Source organism: Aptenodytes patagonicus, chromosome 4 (assembly GCF_965638725.1).
Source record: "Aptenodytes patagonicus chromosome 4, bAptPat1.pri.cur, whole genome shotgun sequence".
In the NCBI taxonomy this organism is placed as follows: domain Eukaryota; kingdom Metazoa; phylum Chordata; class Aves; order Sphenisciformes; family Spheniscidae; genus Aptenodytes; species Aptenodytes patagonicus.
In genome coordinates, this window is record NC_134952.1 from 57,183,043 (window position 1) to 57,201,113 (window position 18,071).

The 18,071-nt window shown below is 40.2% G+C and overlaps 1 protein-coding gene across 2 annotated transcripts in view; it reads right to left on the minus strand.

Moving 5' to 3' along the window:
- Window positions 1–18,071, minus strand: part of PPP3CA (protein phosphatase 3 catalytic subunit alpha) — a 203,845-nt gene that overhangs the window by 44,712 nt on the left and 141,062 nt on the right. For both annotated transcript variants that reach the window (XM_076336809.1, XM_076336810.1), the window contains exons 4-6: window positions 9,277–9,388; window positions 7,824–7,969; window positions 5,612–5,751 (exon numbers count right to left, since the gene is read on the minus strand). In XM_076336809.1, coding sequence (XP_076192924.1) covers window positions 5,612–5,751; window positions 7,824–7,969; window positions 9,277–9,388 — 398 coding nt within the window. The remainder of the gene's footprint in view (window positions 1–5,611; window positions 5,752–7,823; window positions 7,970–9,276; window positions 9,389–18,071) is intronic.

An 18,071-nucleotide genomic window follows, 5' to 3' on the forward strand; every position in this document is an offset into this window, starting at 1 on the left:
CTCATGGAGAAAACAAAATACCCCACCGCTAAGCTAGAGAGATGTTATTCTCCATGGAGTATGTGACTGTGATATTCCCTACTTTGTCACCCTTTTTTCATTAAAATGCCTCATGCATAGTTTACTACTTCTGAAGTCTCTTCTGCATGATCACTGATTACTTCTATGCAGTTTTGAAAGAGAAGCAGTACTTTGCTAACATGAACCAAAATGGCAGATGTTTTCAAATTGCTCTTCCACCAATATCTGGAAAAACTGGATGAATTTAATCTATTTTTTTTCATATCCTTCATCATAGCGTTAAAGCAGAGGTGTAAACATTTCTTTAAAAAGAGGACATTCAAATTTAGCCTAACAGCTTCCCTAAGATTGCATGCACATATAAAAACAGGTTTTCAGCAAAACCCATTGACTTCACACTTCAGTCTCCAAAGGCAACTGCTTTTTCTGCTCTGCTGTCCTAGGCAGCTCCCAGCACATCTCTTTCCACCTGCTTTTTCTTGCCTTTAGCTGTGCTGTCTGCAGAGCTGCACTGAGAAGTGAAGCAGGGAACTGCATGGGATTAGAACAAATAAACACATATCTTTTTTGCAGAGTCATTCTTTATAAAATTAGATGTGTTCCCAGGTCTGATGGAGCACACGAGCAAGTCTACCAATACAGCTGGGCAGATAATGTGAGGGTAGCAAAAAGCTGCTGGCCTGGGAGAAGGAAGAATGGAAAAGTGGGCAAAAGAATCTGTTTAAAATGCTGCTACTGCAAAAAAACATTCATGCAACTGTGCCTCGCACCCTGAGGTGAAACATGCTACAGTCTTCAAAAGCTTTTAGCAGACATTTTTCTAGTCTTTGCATACTCACAAACTTAACATGCATGTAAAGTAAACCACTGAAATGATGTGCTGGCAGGGCCAAAAATTATTATTCTACCCCAGAGCATTTGTAACATCGAATCATTTCACTGCTGTCCAAGGATGGCTAACAAAGTTCTTAGAGGAGTCTGCAATGCTGATTACTCTTGCCACTGCTAACCATTTCTGCCTTTGGTTTTTTGTTGCTTTTGAAAAAATAAAACAACGTAGTCAACAGCCAAACAGCTTTATAAAGCTCAGCATTCCTTAAGAACTCACATTAAACTCACTAAGAAAACCCAAGGGGCTGCAGCACCATGCCTGCAGAGCATTTCTGAGTAGATACTCTCTACTTGACTTCTGAGGCCATCCATTGACTTTGGCCAGGCTCACACCACTCTCATGCTCCTGTTATCAGTCAGCAATTAACCAAGTCTTATACATATAAATGATCCCAGAAAGCGAGTGTTAAGCTTGCACATGTGCTTACTCCTGATAGGAAGCCCCTGATATACTTTTACATAGCATAAGACACTGCAAATTAACTCCGTGGTACAACCAAACTCCTGATGTTCTTTACCAGAGCTTTGACACAAAGGAAATGAAACAAGCTGGGCGTGGATCCAATCACAATTTTTCACAGTTAGGACCATGCATGCTCATAGTAACTTTGTCCGAATGCAATGAAAAGACATTTTAATTCTTCATCCATCCAGTAAATCTTAGGGAAATGATGACATTCCTCATCCTAGCGTGGCTTAGAAAGGAGAGAGTTTTCCCCATGCCTCAACAATTGCCTAAACCTACTTAGTGGCTCTCTCCCCGTAAGTTAACATTATTTTCAGAGAGAAAAAAAAAGTCCAGCTGACTTCTTCAAGCTTTCTGATCACTGAAAGAAGCCATTCTCAAGACAATAAGTAGCAGTATATCTTGCCAAGTCAGATACCTTCTTATAGAAATGCCTGAGCACTGGTCCATGAAATAAGTGCAATGGGTCATTGGCAAGACCAGTACAACCAGCTAAGTACAAATAAATATTCATTAAATGAATTCAAGGCAAAACTAGATAATCTGATAAACAGAGAGGAAAACTTCTTTACCAGCTGGATCAGCTGAAAAATTGGGGGGGGGGGGAATCACTCAGGGATAAATTAATTCCCTCTTGTTCATAACATTCCCTGAATATGACATTATTTTGGGTAAGGATGAAAAAACCCAACTTCACTTAACTCATAATTAGAAAACAATTTACACAACTAGCACTCCATTAATTATTTGTACTTTTTCATGAAATTGCATCAAATGTGACCACGACTGCGAAGGACATACAACCTTAAATTTCAGAAAGGGGAAATGAAATCTTATCACTATTGCTCTTTGTTCACTTTAAGGTACAGAGAACTTTAATAAATTTCCAATAATTACTTAAATATCACAGTTACTTTTCACTGTGGCATTGTGTTACTGCTATTTCCAGGGATCCATAAATTTTGACAATCTACACTGTGAAATGCTGCTGGATGCAAAAGGCATGCATTAAGGGTTGACTCTTAGCACCCTTGAAAATTAAGCTGACTATTCTTAACATCGCTAAATGACAGGTTAGGCCTGTGGTTTCAAGATCTGACATTTTACAGTGCTAGCCGTAACAGTTTCAAGAACTCTCACACAAAAGGAAATTTCTTGAAGAAAAACTTGATAAGTTTGAAATTCAATAGGCGATCACCTAAGAAATGCAGTGAGAAGCTTGTCAGACTACTGTAAGCTACAGTCTATACTTTCTCATGTGTATTTACCTCATACAAATGGCTCAACATTTCACAAATGAGTTTTGGCTGAATGGAGAAGATTTCATGTACTACTGAGCTGGAAAGTCCCGTTAACATGTTGAATGTACACAGTTAGAAAGCCACATTACTGTTAGTTTCCTCATAGCATTTTGTTATAGGAAATAACTTTAAATCAGAGAAAAGTTACTTGAAACTTGCCATTATAATGAACATGTCCGATAAAATGAAAGTTATTTATTACAGTTATTTCCTGCAATTGATTAAGAGATCTTAATCATCTAGAAATCATTCCCCTGGCTCACGTGTGTGCCTGAAATCTTCCTGACCTTCGTTCAAAATGCCCACTGCTATCTTTTAACTTTCCTTTCTGGAAATGACTGAAGAAACTAAGAAGTTTTATTCACTGAAGAATAAACAAAGTCCATCCTATCAACAGACATTCTTGAAGGAGGACTACATAATTCAGTCCTTCCTTTACAAGCTGAGCTGGCGTTTAGGGAAATTCGCTCCTTTTCTCAGGAAGTAACTAGAAAAGGCAAGCAAAATTAGATGTTGCACACTGATGGATACTTTTTTTGGCCTGGGATTATCATTAGATAAGCAATTAGTGACCTTCCAGAGCAACTAGGCACTTCTTTTAAGAGTAACACTTGCCTTTATATAATCTCAGGTAACGTGACTCCAAGCTAGTCGTCTGCTCGTGTCATTAAGCAGTTACATGTCCCTTACACATGACCTGACAATTAGGTATCTTCCAAATATTTCCTCTTTTCCTGAAATACGCACTTTTCTGAATATGAGTTAGGACACAGACTAGATCTGATATATTTTCAGGAGAAAACTGATATATATTTTAGGGAAATTTTATGGTAATTGCAAGAAACAGAGCTCTGGGAAAAAAAACCCTAAAAATCTAAAAGTTGTTCCAGTATTTATAAGCCCTGTATCTAAGCACAAGGCATGTTTGCAAGTCTTTTCACTTTTTCCACTTCACGAGGGGAAACCGCTATTACTCACTGTTTGCAGAGAGCAGTGCCTGGGAGTCCCAGGCATGCGCCAGCGTTTGGTGCTGCTGAGAGGAAGAGGAATGATTTTAGCCCTCAGAGTCATAAGCCCATTTCTGCACTTGTTTGCAACAGTTTGACACCTTCTTTCATAATGAGACCAAACACATTTATCAAGCACCTTCCAGATGTTATCAATCTGAAGGCGCCGTATGACTTGCCCACAAAAGGTGCGTGCCGGCAGCCCAGGCTGCAGTGCAAACCGCTTTGTTCTCAGCCCATCCCCACACTGCAGCAATTACGGCTCAAAGAAAGGACTAGGAAAACTAATTTCTAAAAGTCAAACCATCTGTTACCTTCCTGCTAACGCTGCCAACAAGGAGGTTGATTCTAGCGGCTCTGTCTCCTGGTTACTGGTAGAAGCCATTGATTTACTTTCCACGTGTTACTAAACAGCTATGGGTCAGCTACATTCAAGGTGAGATTTTCTAAGATAACTAAAAGAGCTGGATTCCTCACTTCTGCTGAGCTTGTTGGGAAAACTTAGACTTGCGTGTCACTAGCATGGGCTGAAGCAGAACCGCTCCCTTCAAAAGGTTCAACAACCTCTTAACATTTCAACAGCATCTTCACATTTCTCCTGAATAAAAATTAATTTTTTAGTTAAGATTTCACTGGATACATTGCTTATTTTGCCATTTAACCTCCTCCCCTGCCAGTTTTGTTACTCTAGTGTCCTTGTAAGTTGTTCTTAACTACCGTAAAAAACAAAACAAAACAAAAAAAAGCCAAAATCCCCACACTGTCAGAGGAGGGTACAATGTAATCACCACCGCTGTTCATGAGGTAACACAGGCCCGTCCTAAGATGAAGAGAGAATGGAAGTAGTGCTTGAGAGGTTCTTCATCACCAGCTCAAGCACACCTAACAGGGTGTTTTCTGCCTGGTGTCCATAGGACTTGATCTACAAACCAAGCCGCCTATCACTGGACACGGAGAAAGGCAGCAGTCAGCACCCAGGCAGAACTGGGGAAAGGGAACCGTTCGTTGCGTGCTTTGGTCTCCCTGTGCATTGCCAAAGAGGGGACAGTGGGACATCCCCTGGCACCCAAGGAAATCTGCCTCTTTAATGTACAGGAGAGTCAGTCCTCTGACTCTTTACACAGAGAGAGACACAAAAGACCCCCATGCTTAAAGGACAATTATCACTAAGCAGAAAAGAAACAGAGAAGAAAGCTTCCTTTAAATAGTCACAAACTAACCCACAGATTTGCTTTAGATGTCCTTCTATCCCCATTACTATGACTTTTTTCAGGAATGTTCTCACAGTTATATTTTACTAACAAACATCAATAGAAAGAAATCCTTTCAAAGATGAATTACAACTTGATGTCTTTGCATTTCAGTCCATACATGTTTCTGGAAGAATGTGACAGGCACTTGTCTGCGTTTCAGCTCTTAGCAAGTCCCATTTAACCAAAGCTGTTCAAATCCTGAATTTCTTGGGAAGAGCTATTCCCAAACATAAACAAAAGTTTGATAAAACTGAGAGGAAAAAAAAGGTACCTGTGTGGGGGAAATCACAACTTCTACCTACCCTGCAGAGCAATAGGTAGTGAGTTTTCTAATGCTGGCGTCTTTCATTCAAAATTAAGTTCTAATTTCCAAACTAGAAATGTAGTTACCTACCCCTTTTTAAAAGTGACACATTCATTCCCTAACTTACAAGAACAGAAATAAGCAAAATACACAGGCTTTCGTGAATAAAATTAAGTCATTTTAGGGTTTCCCAGTTGTGGGTGAAAGCAAGATACAAAAAAATCAAACATGAATTTACCTGAAAACAAGGCACGCCTGCAGAAAAAAAGGCCCAATTACCTAAGTAGTGCCACGAACTTCAAGCAAACATTTATACTGCAAAACCAGAAGTTCACATGCAGAAACCCATTCAAAGTAGTAATATCCACCTGTAGAAGTACGAGCACCCCCTGACTGTGTTGTGAGTGAAGTGTTCCTGAGTCTTCTCGTTTCCAAAGTCCTCCAATGGGTCTGACCACAGGATGTCACACATAGGTCCATATGCAGGTGGTTCCTTGAATCGATCTAACTAAGAAAAATAGGAGACAAAGAAATACTAACTTCTTTCAACTATGTATCACAGAAACACTGAAGCAAAGTTACTATTTTTCACTCCATGGGTTGGCAAACAAAGACCCAAAGCAATCTATTTTTCAGCTTGGGGTTGCTCTCAGCTTTAAAGCAATGGATTTTGAATAACAGTAAAACACTCCTTGCTAACACTGACAAAGAGGAGAAGGAACAGATATAACCGAAAATTAAGAGATACAATGGATTCCCATTCTACGTGAATTTTTGTGTGCAATTTTTTTTTCCTTTTTCTACTGGTTTTTGCAAGCATTTCAGTGGACAAGAGAGAAGATGGTATTTCTGTATTTCATGATTTTTCAAACATCATGGCACTCAGTTTACGTGAGTGAGGCACCTCAAGAAAAAATACAGTAGTTATTTCAAAGCAAGTTCCCATTTTGATTTAAATACATTTTCACAAGAAAATGTATTTAAATACCAAGACAACATCTCTGCATTACAGCATCTTGCCATGACATTCTTGTTGCTTTCATAACCTTAACCCTAATCAAGCAGCTAAAAACTCTTCTTTCTGCCTATTGGTATTAAAAAATTCAAATTATATAGAATCATACTGCAAATAAGACAAAGTATAGCAAAATAGGGAAATATTAAAAATCAGTATTCCTCTGCAAGAACTCTTTAATATAAAAACACCCCTTGTTAAGATGGGTGTACAAATCAGGCTTACAGTTCAAAATATTCTCTACTCTGACCGGAAAGATCAAGTAATGATTTAGTAGCATACCTAACATACCTTCCCCCCCCCCCCCCCCCCCCAAAAAAAAAAAAAAATTAAAAGAGAAAGAATTGGTTTTTTATGTTTTCAACACAGTTAAAAAGTTTTAATAAGAGACCTCTACAATTTTACCTTTGTGTCTTCGTCATGAAATATTCATAGCATACCTACACTTCTAACTTATTTCAGCCCTCTACAATTAATGCTTTGTAACTATAATTCATTTAAATTAAATAACAATTCATAAATATGCAAAACCAATTCCTGCTGATTGCCAAAAGATGAATAAACCTTGGGGGGGGGGGGGGGGGGGGGGGGGGGCGGGCGGGGAGGGGAATGAAGGTGGTAATGACCCTAATCTAGAATCTGAGAGCTAAACAGCTTTACTCTGCCATTACATTGTTGCAAAGCCAGCTAATTTTTAGGCAGAGAATATTTTTGCTTAATGAGATAGTGAACCTTTACCTCAGAAACAAAACTTTACATTCAGTAATTTGTAAATATTTTTAAATACCTCCTTTCAGAAATATCAACTGAGATCTCTTTTACAAAACACCTAAAAAAAATTAATCCTTGATAACATGCAACAACACTGGATTACATAAAGAAACTGTTTGACATTGTTCTCTGAACTTTCATGAGATTTATAAGAAACTTCTCAGAACACAAGAGTATACCACACAAGCATCAACTTACTAAGCCTCGCTTAGACAATTTGCTAGGCACTCAAGTGCAGTACTATTAAAAATATGGCAGGACCTATTGAGAATGAAGCTCTTTACTCTTTTTAAAATAATAATGTTGTTTTGACTATATTCATTGCAATCACACCATACTTTTTTATTATATGTTTTAAGTATTGTAAGGTTTTTCTACAGCTATTTTTATCTCTTCTCCAAGAAAGCGCAGAATGCCTAACAAGGCACAAGGAATCATCAGATGGTGTGCTTACATTGTGCTAGTAGATAATACTTAAAAGAAATTAATGCTATGTATTCATTCGCTCCTAAATACTTATATACCTAACACCTTTTTTTTTAGAACACAAAGATGATAAATTCTTTGTTTTACTGGATGCTGGTGATTTCCTCACCTCAACAAAATATGACTAATTGCAGCAATTCCTTTTATGTTCTATTTAAAAAGACCTTTAAAAGGTGATAATGTCAACATGAATGTCAAAATGACATACGAGCATCTTACACAAATGAACGACAGTGAGAAAGGATTCAAGTTTTAGTTGCTGGCGATTAACTGTTCACTTATTAGACCTGAGCACTATTCAGACTTACTTTTCTGATGTCATCTAAGGTGTTGATCTCTGGAGACAAGCCACCATGTACACACAGGAATTGTTGGTTCATCAGAGCAGCCAAGGGAAGGCAGTCGAAGGCATCCATGCAGGCATCATATACGCGTTCTGAATATTTGATTTTACCTTTTAAAAATTAAGATGGTATCAGAAAGTGCCATCAATATTTAAGAGGAAAAAAGAAATTAGGATGCTGCTTAATATCTCAGTCTTGCTCTCACTGCTCTCTCTTGCACTGAGGACTGTACCAAAGCTTGCCTCATGCAAAAAATTCTTTAGGATTATTGTTATTCACTGCTGGAAAAATCCGATTCTGAGGTGAAACTAATAAAAGTTCTGCCAAGTTTATTATATTTTTCTAAAAAACTGTAAATAAACAATTTCATATACCATTATAGTCTGCCATGAAATCTATACAGCAAGTCTTAAAAAGTCTGCTGAATGGTTACCATCTACTGCATTATCACTCAATATACTCTCTATGAAGCAGTCAGAACTTTAGCCCAGTCCCTTATAATGAATTATTTACAGAAATGCCATTATGAAATGAACGAGGTGGTACAATGAAGCTGAAATGTTAATTTACCAATACGCATATTAAACTCAGTAAACCATGAAGCCTTTGAGCCAATTAACATTTCCTTTATCCCCGATGCTAAAAAGGGAACAGAGACGTATGGCAATAGCTTCAGCTTACAGTGCCACAGAAAAAAATAAAAGCTTCATTGTGCAGGTGAAGGTCTACATCTAATGAGCTTTTATGTGCCATTCTATCCTTTCTTGCAACACAGAAAGGAATTCTTATAAAAAGAGCATACCAAGAAGTTTAAGCCTGCTTACAGGGTAAATGTGAAAATGCTATACTTAAAGGAAAAAAACCAAACATAAAAATTCCTTGCATTTTTCTCCTGCTGCAGATGACACCCAGTGAGATGCCACCTCCACTAGCAGTCAGGGACCTGTCGCAGTGGTGCCAGAGTTGGCGTGCCGGCAGGTTTTGACTGCCAGGCTGCTGCGTAGGGCAGCAAACCGGCAGCTGCTGCAAAAAGCGGCAGCAGCACGGGTTCACCGAGAGCATCCTGGCCCAGATGGCCCCGCAGTAGCCCCGGGCTGCTTCCCAGGCCATGGCAAGCTGAAGTGTCTCGATACCTGCAGCACCAAGTGACAACACCCCTGGGTTTGTACGGGTGGTCGGTCACTACCCGCTGCAGCGGGTCTAACCCCTTCCTTTCTCCACCACTGAGACACCCTCTTCAGCCCCTGCAAGGTGACTACCCTCTCAGGGAACAGCAATTACAATTTAAAATTAATGACAGTTAACATGAAAAGTACATTTAAAATTACTGATGGTAAACCACTATCAAATACTCACAAAATAACAAATTGAGTTGTTGAAAAGGCAGTTAAGAGGAGAAAGGGTAAGGTAGACTTACATTCTTGCTTAAATGTGAAATACTCTGTTAAATGTCTACATTCATGATTCCCACGAAGTAAAAACAGTGTTTTGGGGTAAAGGATTTTCAAGGCCCACAAGTACAGCACACACTGCGAATCAGAAACAAGAAAGAAAAATATAATTTGTAATTAATGATGTAATTCAACCACTTATGTTCCCCTCCACCAAAAAAACTAGCAGAAGAAAAAGTATTCTGTGTGAAACATTTATTTTCAATGGGTTAACTTCACTCTTCATACAGTACATGCAAATGTTTCTCTGCACTTCAACCTGGACTGGCTGAAACTAGTATCAGTATATTCTGATAAAGTTTTACACTTTTGCTAAGTGGTATCTCTCTGTTCAGCCGTGCATTGCCTTCAGTGGCCCCAGCTATCAAGAAGTAACTGCTGTGCATCTCTAAAATGAAGTGCGCACTCTCCACCTGGCAGGTTAGGCAGAAACCCACCGTGGAAACAATTTCACCAGAAGATCCACATTTCCTGGCCTAAGGAAAAGTTGCCCTAGAACAATTTAACCCACACTTCAGGAAATACCTCAGCTTCCAGAATTACACAGTTTTTACATGAATGCTTGTTCATTTTTCACTTAACATTGTATTGTACAAACAACAGAGAAAAAATTCCACAAAGCTCTTGCATTAAATGAAGTTACTACAAAGCTTCTATAAAGCCTTTTATCGTTCCAGAAGATTTCTATTTGAGATGACATTTCTTCTGGACATGTTTTTAAAGATAAAAAAAGAAGACTTGGAGAGGCTAATCTCTGCTCAGACCTCTCAAAACCATCTGATTAAAACAGTTGTTTTGAAAACAAAACTGACACAGCAATTATGCCAAAGCATTATGAGACTCTTGACAAATGAGTAAACTTGCAAACTTCATGGAAGATTTATCCTTTGTGCAGGATGACCCTGCTCAGGTACCTGACTGACAAACTCATGGCTCCAAGGAAATAAGACCCATTCATCCCACGAGATGAGCCCACTGTCTGCAAGAATGCCGTACAGACCACAATGGCCTCTCAAAAAACATGAGCTAGAAAACTGTCTGAACAGTTTCTCCTCCAACCCGTCCTTTCTTAAAGATCCATGAACTGCAGAACTGTTGCACGAGAAAGAAAAGGTGTCAAAAAACCCCCACTTTCATTTGCAACTACCTCCTAACACTCCCCTTCATTCTGTTGACAAAGATTATTTACTTTATTTACCTTAATAATCAATAGATTGGAAATACAGAATGTACTCCTAACCACGGTTTCTGCTTAGAGCAAAATCAGCATTTTCGTCAATGTAATGCCTCTAAATTTGTACAGTATGAATTCCCTTCTACAATTCAGAATGTCTTGATAAACAGAATAATTACGTTATTCATGTCTCAACATTTTGATTTCTGCTCCCTCATTTGCTACACAGTCCTCATGTTAAAAAAAAAAAAGGAAGAAAGATGCAACATTTTTATGTTTGTGCTAAACCTCACACTATCCATAGATAATTACGTAGCAGCAGGGGTTTTATACTACTACCCTTTGTCTTGAATTTATTACATGTAAACATCTGGATGCTCTGCCTGCATTCAGTAATGTCTGCTCTTCCTCTCAGAGGGTCTAAAGCCAGGTAAAAAGAGCAGAAAGGACAGGCAGCATCCTCCAGGACTTGCAAAATTAATTCTCCCCCTTGGAAACACATGGAAGGCCTCCCACCTCACGCCACCTCTTCCGCCTCCCAGTCGCTATTGCCACTGCAGGAAGCGGGAAGAGACGTCAGAACACCAGGTAGATCACGCTGATGTAATCCAGCGTGAAATTATGGTGTTAGGTCACAGGAATTATCTGCTGTGGCCCATAACAACCACAAAGGGTGTGCCTGGGGAAAGCTTGCTGGAGTTTGCACAGAGAGAGGAGACTTGGGTTTGAGGATTTCACTTCAGTGGGGAAGAAAGCCTGCACTTCTCCACATCACCAGCGCAATTCTCCGTCTCTTTGATGATTACTTCTTCATTCCTCCAAGAATTCCCAGAACCTTCCACTTCTTTGAACTTACTGGCTAATGCAAAAATTTGATGTAAATGTTGTGAGACAAGAAGTTTAAAGTGACACCTCCATCCATGCAAGAAAAGTTCCAGCTTTTAAAGTTGTATCTAAGTTACCTTAGAGCTTCTAATCCTGCCAAAGCACCTTATAATTTAGTAAAGCACAATGATTAGTGCTTTGATGAAGTGCTTTATTTAAAAAAAAAAAAAAAAAAAAAAAAAGGAGTGATTTACATTTCCCTTATAACTAAGTTTTTCATTTTCATAAAGCCTTGGCAAGACTGAAATGAGCACTAGGTGCTTAAAATATCCCCCAGATTTGGGAAGCAGGGAAAATAAGGAAAGCTGGAAGTTATCTTTTTGGCATTTGGTACTTGCTTACAGGTAGATCTCTTCACATTTGCTTATCATAGATTTTTTTTTTTCTTTTTTCTATGCTTCCTTTGAAGCACTCATGAGAACCAGACCGAGAAGATAACAGAGAATCAACGCAGTCCAGAAAGTTCTGTGTTTCCCTGCCACTATTCAAGTAATGTAAGCCCACCATTCACATTTAGTGTTGTTTTCAATGGTACCATATCGAAGTCTTATTTTGTTTAGATAACTCCTTTAATTTTCTCCTTTTTTAAAGGAGAAATTTTAGGGAATTTTAAAATACCTTTCCTGTTCAGTAGTCCAGTGATGTAATATCGTAACAGTAAACAAAAACTAATTAGCAGATTTTTTTTTCCCCATGAAAACTAAACAGCAAATATGAGGGTGACAATTTTTTATGGCTTTTCAACTTACACAGTCATTTACATACAAAAAAACTTATGTCCAAACAACATATCATGAGCAAACATACTGTTTTTATTTTTTTTAACTCTGCTTTGCATATCATAATTCTTACTGAAGTCAAAAGATTTATGATAATTTGCCCTTGTTGAAAATCTGAGCTTACAATCTTCAATTATTTGGTAATACTGCTTCTCAATAGCAAAATTTTAAAATATCTTTTTTTCCCCTCCAACTTTTTCATCATGAGTATGTCACACATCAGCTCTGCAGTAATTCTACGTAAAACGTACAGCAGTGACCTGGCAATCTGTACATCTCTAAGGTATTTTTGGCCTGTCTCCCTTCATACTATCAAGAAAAAAAAAGGTTACATCTCTTAAATGCCAGCCCTCAAACTGCACCCCTGCTCACTTGCTTAGTGTCTTTCAGCTGTTTAAACAGCAGATATGTTAAGTTTGTAACAAAGACGTAATCTGCCCACCTCCCAGCTCCTATAGTCAAACTGTTTTCCTGCTGAGGCTCTGGCAGCCTCAGCATCAGGAAAGAAAAGGTCTGTGCATTTAAGCACTGTGTAAGCCAAAGGCACATATTTTCAAAACGGACTTGGGATTTAACTCCACTGTCGCATGCTGAATTTGAGCCTTTGCACAATTTGACACCTCAGCACCTCCTGAAAAGGAAAACCAAAAGCCCCAGACCTCTTGCACACATCTCAAGTTATGTGCTCAAAACAAGGAACCTTGAAAACATCATTACCATTGCCACTAGATTGCAACCACAGCAACACCTGTAACACAGTGCACTCACTTCTGTGAGTGCTCTTGCACTGATCATGCCAGGGAGAAAGAGATGCAGCTCACTCTGTTAGCTGTGTGGCTTTGTATGGGTAACAAAAGATGAACTCTCCCTCCAAATGACTGATGGCATTGGGCACTCCCCCAGTAGATGAAATTAAGTAGATGAAATTAATGAAACACAAGGTAATTCATACTCAAAAGGATAATTTGAGCCACACGTTGCTAAGGTCACTACTGATGCTCTGTGAACTGTGGAACAGTATATTGGCATAGCTCCTTCATTCCGTAACTAACAGCTCACCTAAATATAAAAATTGCACTACTTTAACTGCATTGAAATAATTATACCATCATAGTACCTAGTACAGGTAGAGCTTTCTAAAATGGAGTAACGATCCCAATGGAAACCATGTACATTTTTACACACGCAACTGCATTTACACTACTGGTATGACTATTTACTAGGGCTTTATTTTAGAGACAAATAAAGATACATTGCATCTGTAACCATAATACTCATAAGAGACGCAAGTTATTGCCATTTCTGAACTACCATCCCTTGAGCACAGGGAAAGAAAACTCTGAACACTACTGAAAATAAAGAAAAAATTGTATTGTCTTCACTACAACCAGGATTTCATTCTTTTTTCCCCAACTTTCAGGCCATAAAAGATGATCTCTTCTCTTCTGGCTCTATTGCAGAACAGGGATAACAAGGTAGTGCTACTTGATCAACTAGATCTTCAGTGACAACTTAACAGTCTTTGCCACAACTTTTTTTGCCAATGTGCTATTATTTTACCTGTTTTTTGTGTTTCTAAAACCAGCGCTCATGTACATACAGGTTGTGTATTTAAAAATTAAAAAGGCTACTGCTGTGGAAATAAGACTTCTCGTGGAGTAACAGTGAATCCATTCCTTGTGGTCAGGGTCTCAGCTGTTTCTAAAATGTTGTTCAAGAATCTCATTTTGATCATTCAACTTCTGGTGGGTTGGGTTTTTTTGTTTGTTTGTTTGTTTTTTAAAACATCTGTTGAATCATAGAATCATTGAGGCTGGAAAAGACCTCTAAGATCATCGAGTCCAACCATCGACCCAACACCACCATGCCCACTAAACCATGTCCCTAAGCGCCTCATCTACACGTCTTTTAAATACCTCCAGGGATGGGGACTCCACCACTTCCCTGGGCAGCCTCTTCCAATGTTTAACCACTCCTTCAGTAAAGAAATTTTTCCTCATGTCCAATCTAAACCTCCCCTGGCGCAACTTGAGGCCATTTCCTCTCGTCCTATCGCTAGTTACTTGGGAGAAGAGACCGACACCCACCTCGCTACAGCCTCCTTTCAGGTAGTTGTAGAGAGCGATGAGGTCTCCCCTCAGCCTCCTTTTCTCCAGGCTAAACAACCCCAGTTCCCTCAGCCGCTCCTCATAAGACTTGTTCTCCAGACCCCTCACCAGCCTCATTGCCCTTCTCTGGACACGCTCCAGCACCTCGACGTCCTTCTTGTAGTGAGGGGCCCAAAACTGAACACAGTATTCGAGGTGTGGCCTCACCAGTGCCGAGTACAGGGGCACGATCACTTCCCTCCTCCTGCTGGCCACACTATTTCTGATACAGGCCAGGATGCCATTGGCCTTCTTGGCCACCTGGGCACACTGCCGGCTCATGTTCAGCCGGCTGTTGACCAGCACCCCCAGGTCCTTTTCCCACAGGCAGCTTTCCAGCCACTCTTCCCCAAGCCTGTAGCGCTGCATGGGGTTGTTGTGGCCGAAGTGCAGGACCCGGCACTTGGCCTTGCTGAACCTCATACAATTGGCCTCGGCCCATCGATCCAGCCTGTCCAGGTCCCTCTGCAGAGCCTTCCTACCCTCGAGCAGATCAACACTCCCGCCCAACTTGGTGTCATCTGCAAACTTACTGAGGGTGCACTCAATCCCCTCATCCAGATCGTCAATAAAGATACTGAACAAGACCGGCCCCAGTACTGAGCCCTGGGGAACACCGCTCGTGACCGGCCGCCAACTGGATGTAACTCCATTCACCACAACTCTCTGGGCCCGGCCGTCCAGCCAGTTTTTGACCCAGCGCAGAGTCCACCTGTCTAAGCCGTGAGCCGCCAGTTTCTCCAGGAGAACGCTGTGGGAAATCGTGTCAAAGGCCTTACTGAAGTCCAGGTAGACCACATCCACAGCCTTTCCCTCATCCACTAGGCGGGTCACCTGGTCATAGAAGGAGATCAGGTTGGTCAAGCAGGACCTGCCTCTCATGAACCCGTGCTGGCCAGGCCTGATCCCCTGGTTGTCCTGCACATGCCTTGTGAGTGCCCTCAAGATGAACTGCTCCATAATCTTCCCCGGCACCGAGGTCAGGCTGACAGGCCTGTAGTTCCCCGGATCCTCCTTCCGGCCCTTCTTGTAGATGGGTGTCACATTCCCAAGCTGCTTTAAGATCTTGTTTTGACACCTGTATGGTACTTTAGCACCTCTAGACTTCAATTATTGCAAGACTCTCTTCTAGCTAGTCTCCCAGATTTTATCAAAAGTGATCACCTGCAAAATGTTGCTACTTGCCTTATACTCTTTTCTAGTGTTTAGACCACATTACTCCCATTTCAGCCCTTGGAAGGACCTCAAAACGTGCAAAAAGTAAGGACCTCTTTTTCAACCAGAGACTAGAAAATTCTTTTTCTTAAATGTTGCTCTAATTCTTACACCTAGTACTTTCCAAACAGGTACCCAAGCGCTGGGCTCCTAGCTCTCCTCGTTGGACCTCATGTCTTGGCCCCAGCTGTTTTCTGTGGAGATGGGTCCCACGGAGAGATGGAAGCAGTGTGGGGGAAATGGTGCGAGTGACCTCTAGGGCACCGTCCCATGTTCTCTCCCTGCAGCCAAAAGGGGTTCTGGGCATGCTGGGGACTCACTCTGGGAAGAGTTGGCACAGGACCAGACAAGCTGCAAGGACGGCCCTGACAAACAGACAGTCCAGTCTGCGAAGCTAATATATACAAAAATAATCTGAATTTGCCGAATTACTGAATATTCCCAGCTCTGAGGAGCACTGCCCAACAAAAATGAGATCTTACAAGTGCAAATTCTTGCTACAGAGAAACATATTTGCTACTGTTACATAGAAGAAAAGGGCAAGGAAATTTAGGATAATTAAGGTATTAGGATTTTCTTTGCTCTGAGAGAAGTGAAAAAAACGACTGACTTCACCGGTAAACCATTCCTGACCAGACAAAACTATTTTAAAATCAAGCTGTTTATTGGGAAACATTAACACACTAGAGCAATGGAGGAAACTGAAAGGTGTTTATTCTTCCAATGAAGTCCTAGAAAGTGCACAGAGACTTGAGGGATGACAAACACATGGCTGCACCAGCGTTCACTTCACCCACAGTTTACTAACACAAATTTATTTACACGTAATTCTTTTCTTGGAAGAGACCAGTTAATAATTCTGAACCGTTCACTGAATTCAGAAGCATCTCAAGCACCAAATGCTATTTTAAATTGATGCAAAGTCCGATGGTCAAATTCCAGACTCACTCCAAACACCTCACTTCGTTCTTGCTAGAAATACCACAAAACCAGTTTCTCCTTCGGGAATTTCAGTCTTTGCATTCAGGAAATGAAGATGTATGAATGTTTTGAACCTTAAAACGCAACTCCGGTTTTGTTCATTTTGAATGTTGGTTTAATTCTCCATATCTTAACTATCTGCTCTGTCAAAAATGATCAATATGTACCTTATGATATTCAATTAGACATTTAAGCCTGTATGTTTTTATGTGGGATTGAGCAGGAAAATAATTCTAACAGTTGATTTACATAATATTATTAATGCATTATAGTGGGTATTTACTCTGATTGTAATTTTTCCAAGACTGTGATGAAAAACAGTATATGTATACTCCCCTCTACACCGCATGGCATTTATGTCTGCCTTTCAAAAGGGAGTTTTCAGACTCAGGTAAAGACTAGTCATTCTTCCTTACAGCCCATTCCTGCAGAACCACTTATGCTCTAACTATTCTTTGGATTTCAAAATAGCCCTCTGTTTTGATCATTTGGGTTTCTTTTCTCCATGACCATAAAACTTATTTGAAAGCAAGAACTGGGGGGTTTCTACTCCGGAGTCAAAACTCTGGAACAGTGCACAAGCACAACAGGGAAACGTTATCAGTTACAGAACCAATGAAACAAGTGTGCCGTATCAGATATTGCAACTTGCAGAAATTTGTTATTCTAAGTGAGAAAATGCTCAGGCTCTGCCAGAAGATCAAATGGAAAAGAGACTGCAGCTATGGGATAAAGATTTGGTCTGTGCTGAGAAACCTCATCTCATCCTATCTACAATTTTGACTTTTTTTGTTTTACATGGTAATTCCTTTATTAATGTCTCATCCTGCGGCACCTTGCTTAGAACTAATTTTAAAGACACAAAACACCCTCCCTTCAAACAGTTGAGCTAACTCTGGTAAAAACGGAACACACACGTGAAGGATTGAGCCCCTAGACCAAAAGCTTCGTGGGGCAAGGACTGTCATTTCTGCTGAGTGCCTTATACAAATACTTTTCTCTTTTTCCCTCTGCATTATCAAATGCCTTCCACCTACCTTATGCAATTTCTTCCTCTGTTCTTAATGATAATAACTTACATTATATAGTACCTTTCATCCAGAAGAATCCCAAATGCTTTGCAGCCCACAGACAAGGATTATCTCGCCCACTACTAGAACTCAGCTAGGTCTAGGCTCAATGGTGTCACTTTTACACTAGATATCACACAGCAATCGAAGGGATGTTTTAAAAGCTTATATTACTCGTGATTAGTACCTTGGACCAGCTACTTAATTCTTTTGGAAAGACCCCAGAACTGCAATAATCTCATGTCTACATAGCAGAAAGGGGAGCCAACAGATCAATGGAATAAAGATCACTGTGTGACTGATGTCGTAGAAATATGCACTGAGATCAGACTAGGACTGTTTACCACCATGACTTCTCCAGCACAAAGAACTGGCAAGAGCTGGTGCCTGCTAGATGTGCTTAGGGCCCCTTCTCTGCCAAAAGCATCCCCCTCAACATGCCAAGTTGCATTCTTCACCATTTTCCTTTCCTTGTCACTACTTACTGTGCTGAGTTCATGCCTGAATGCA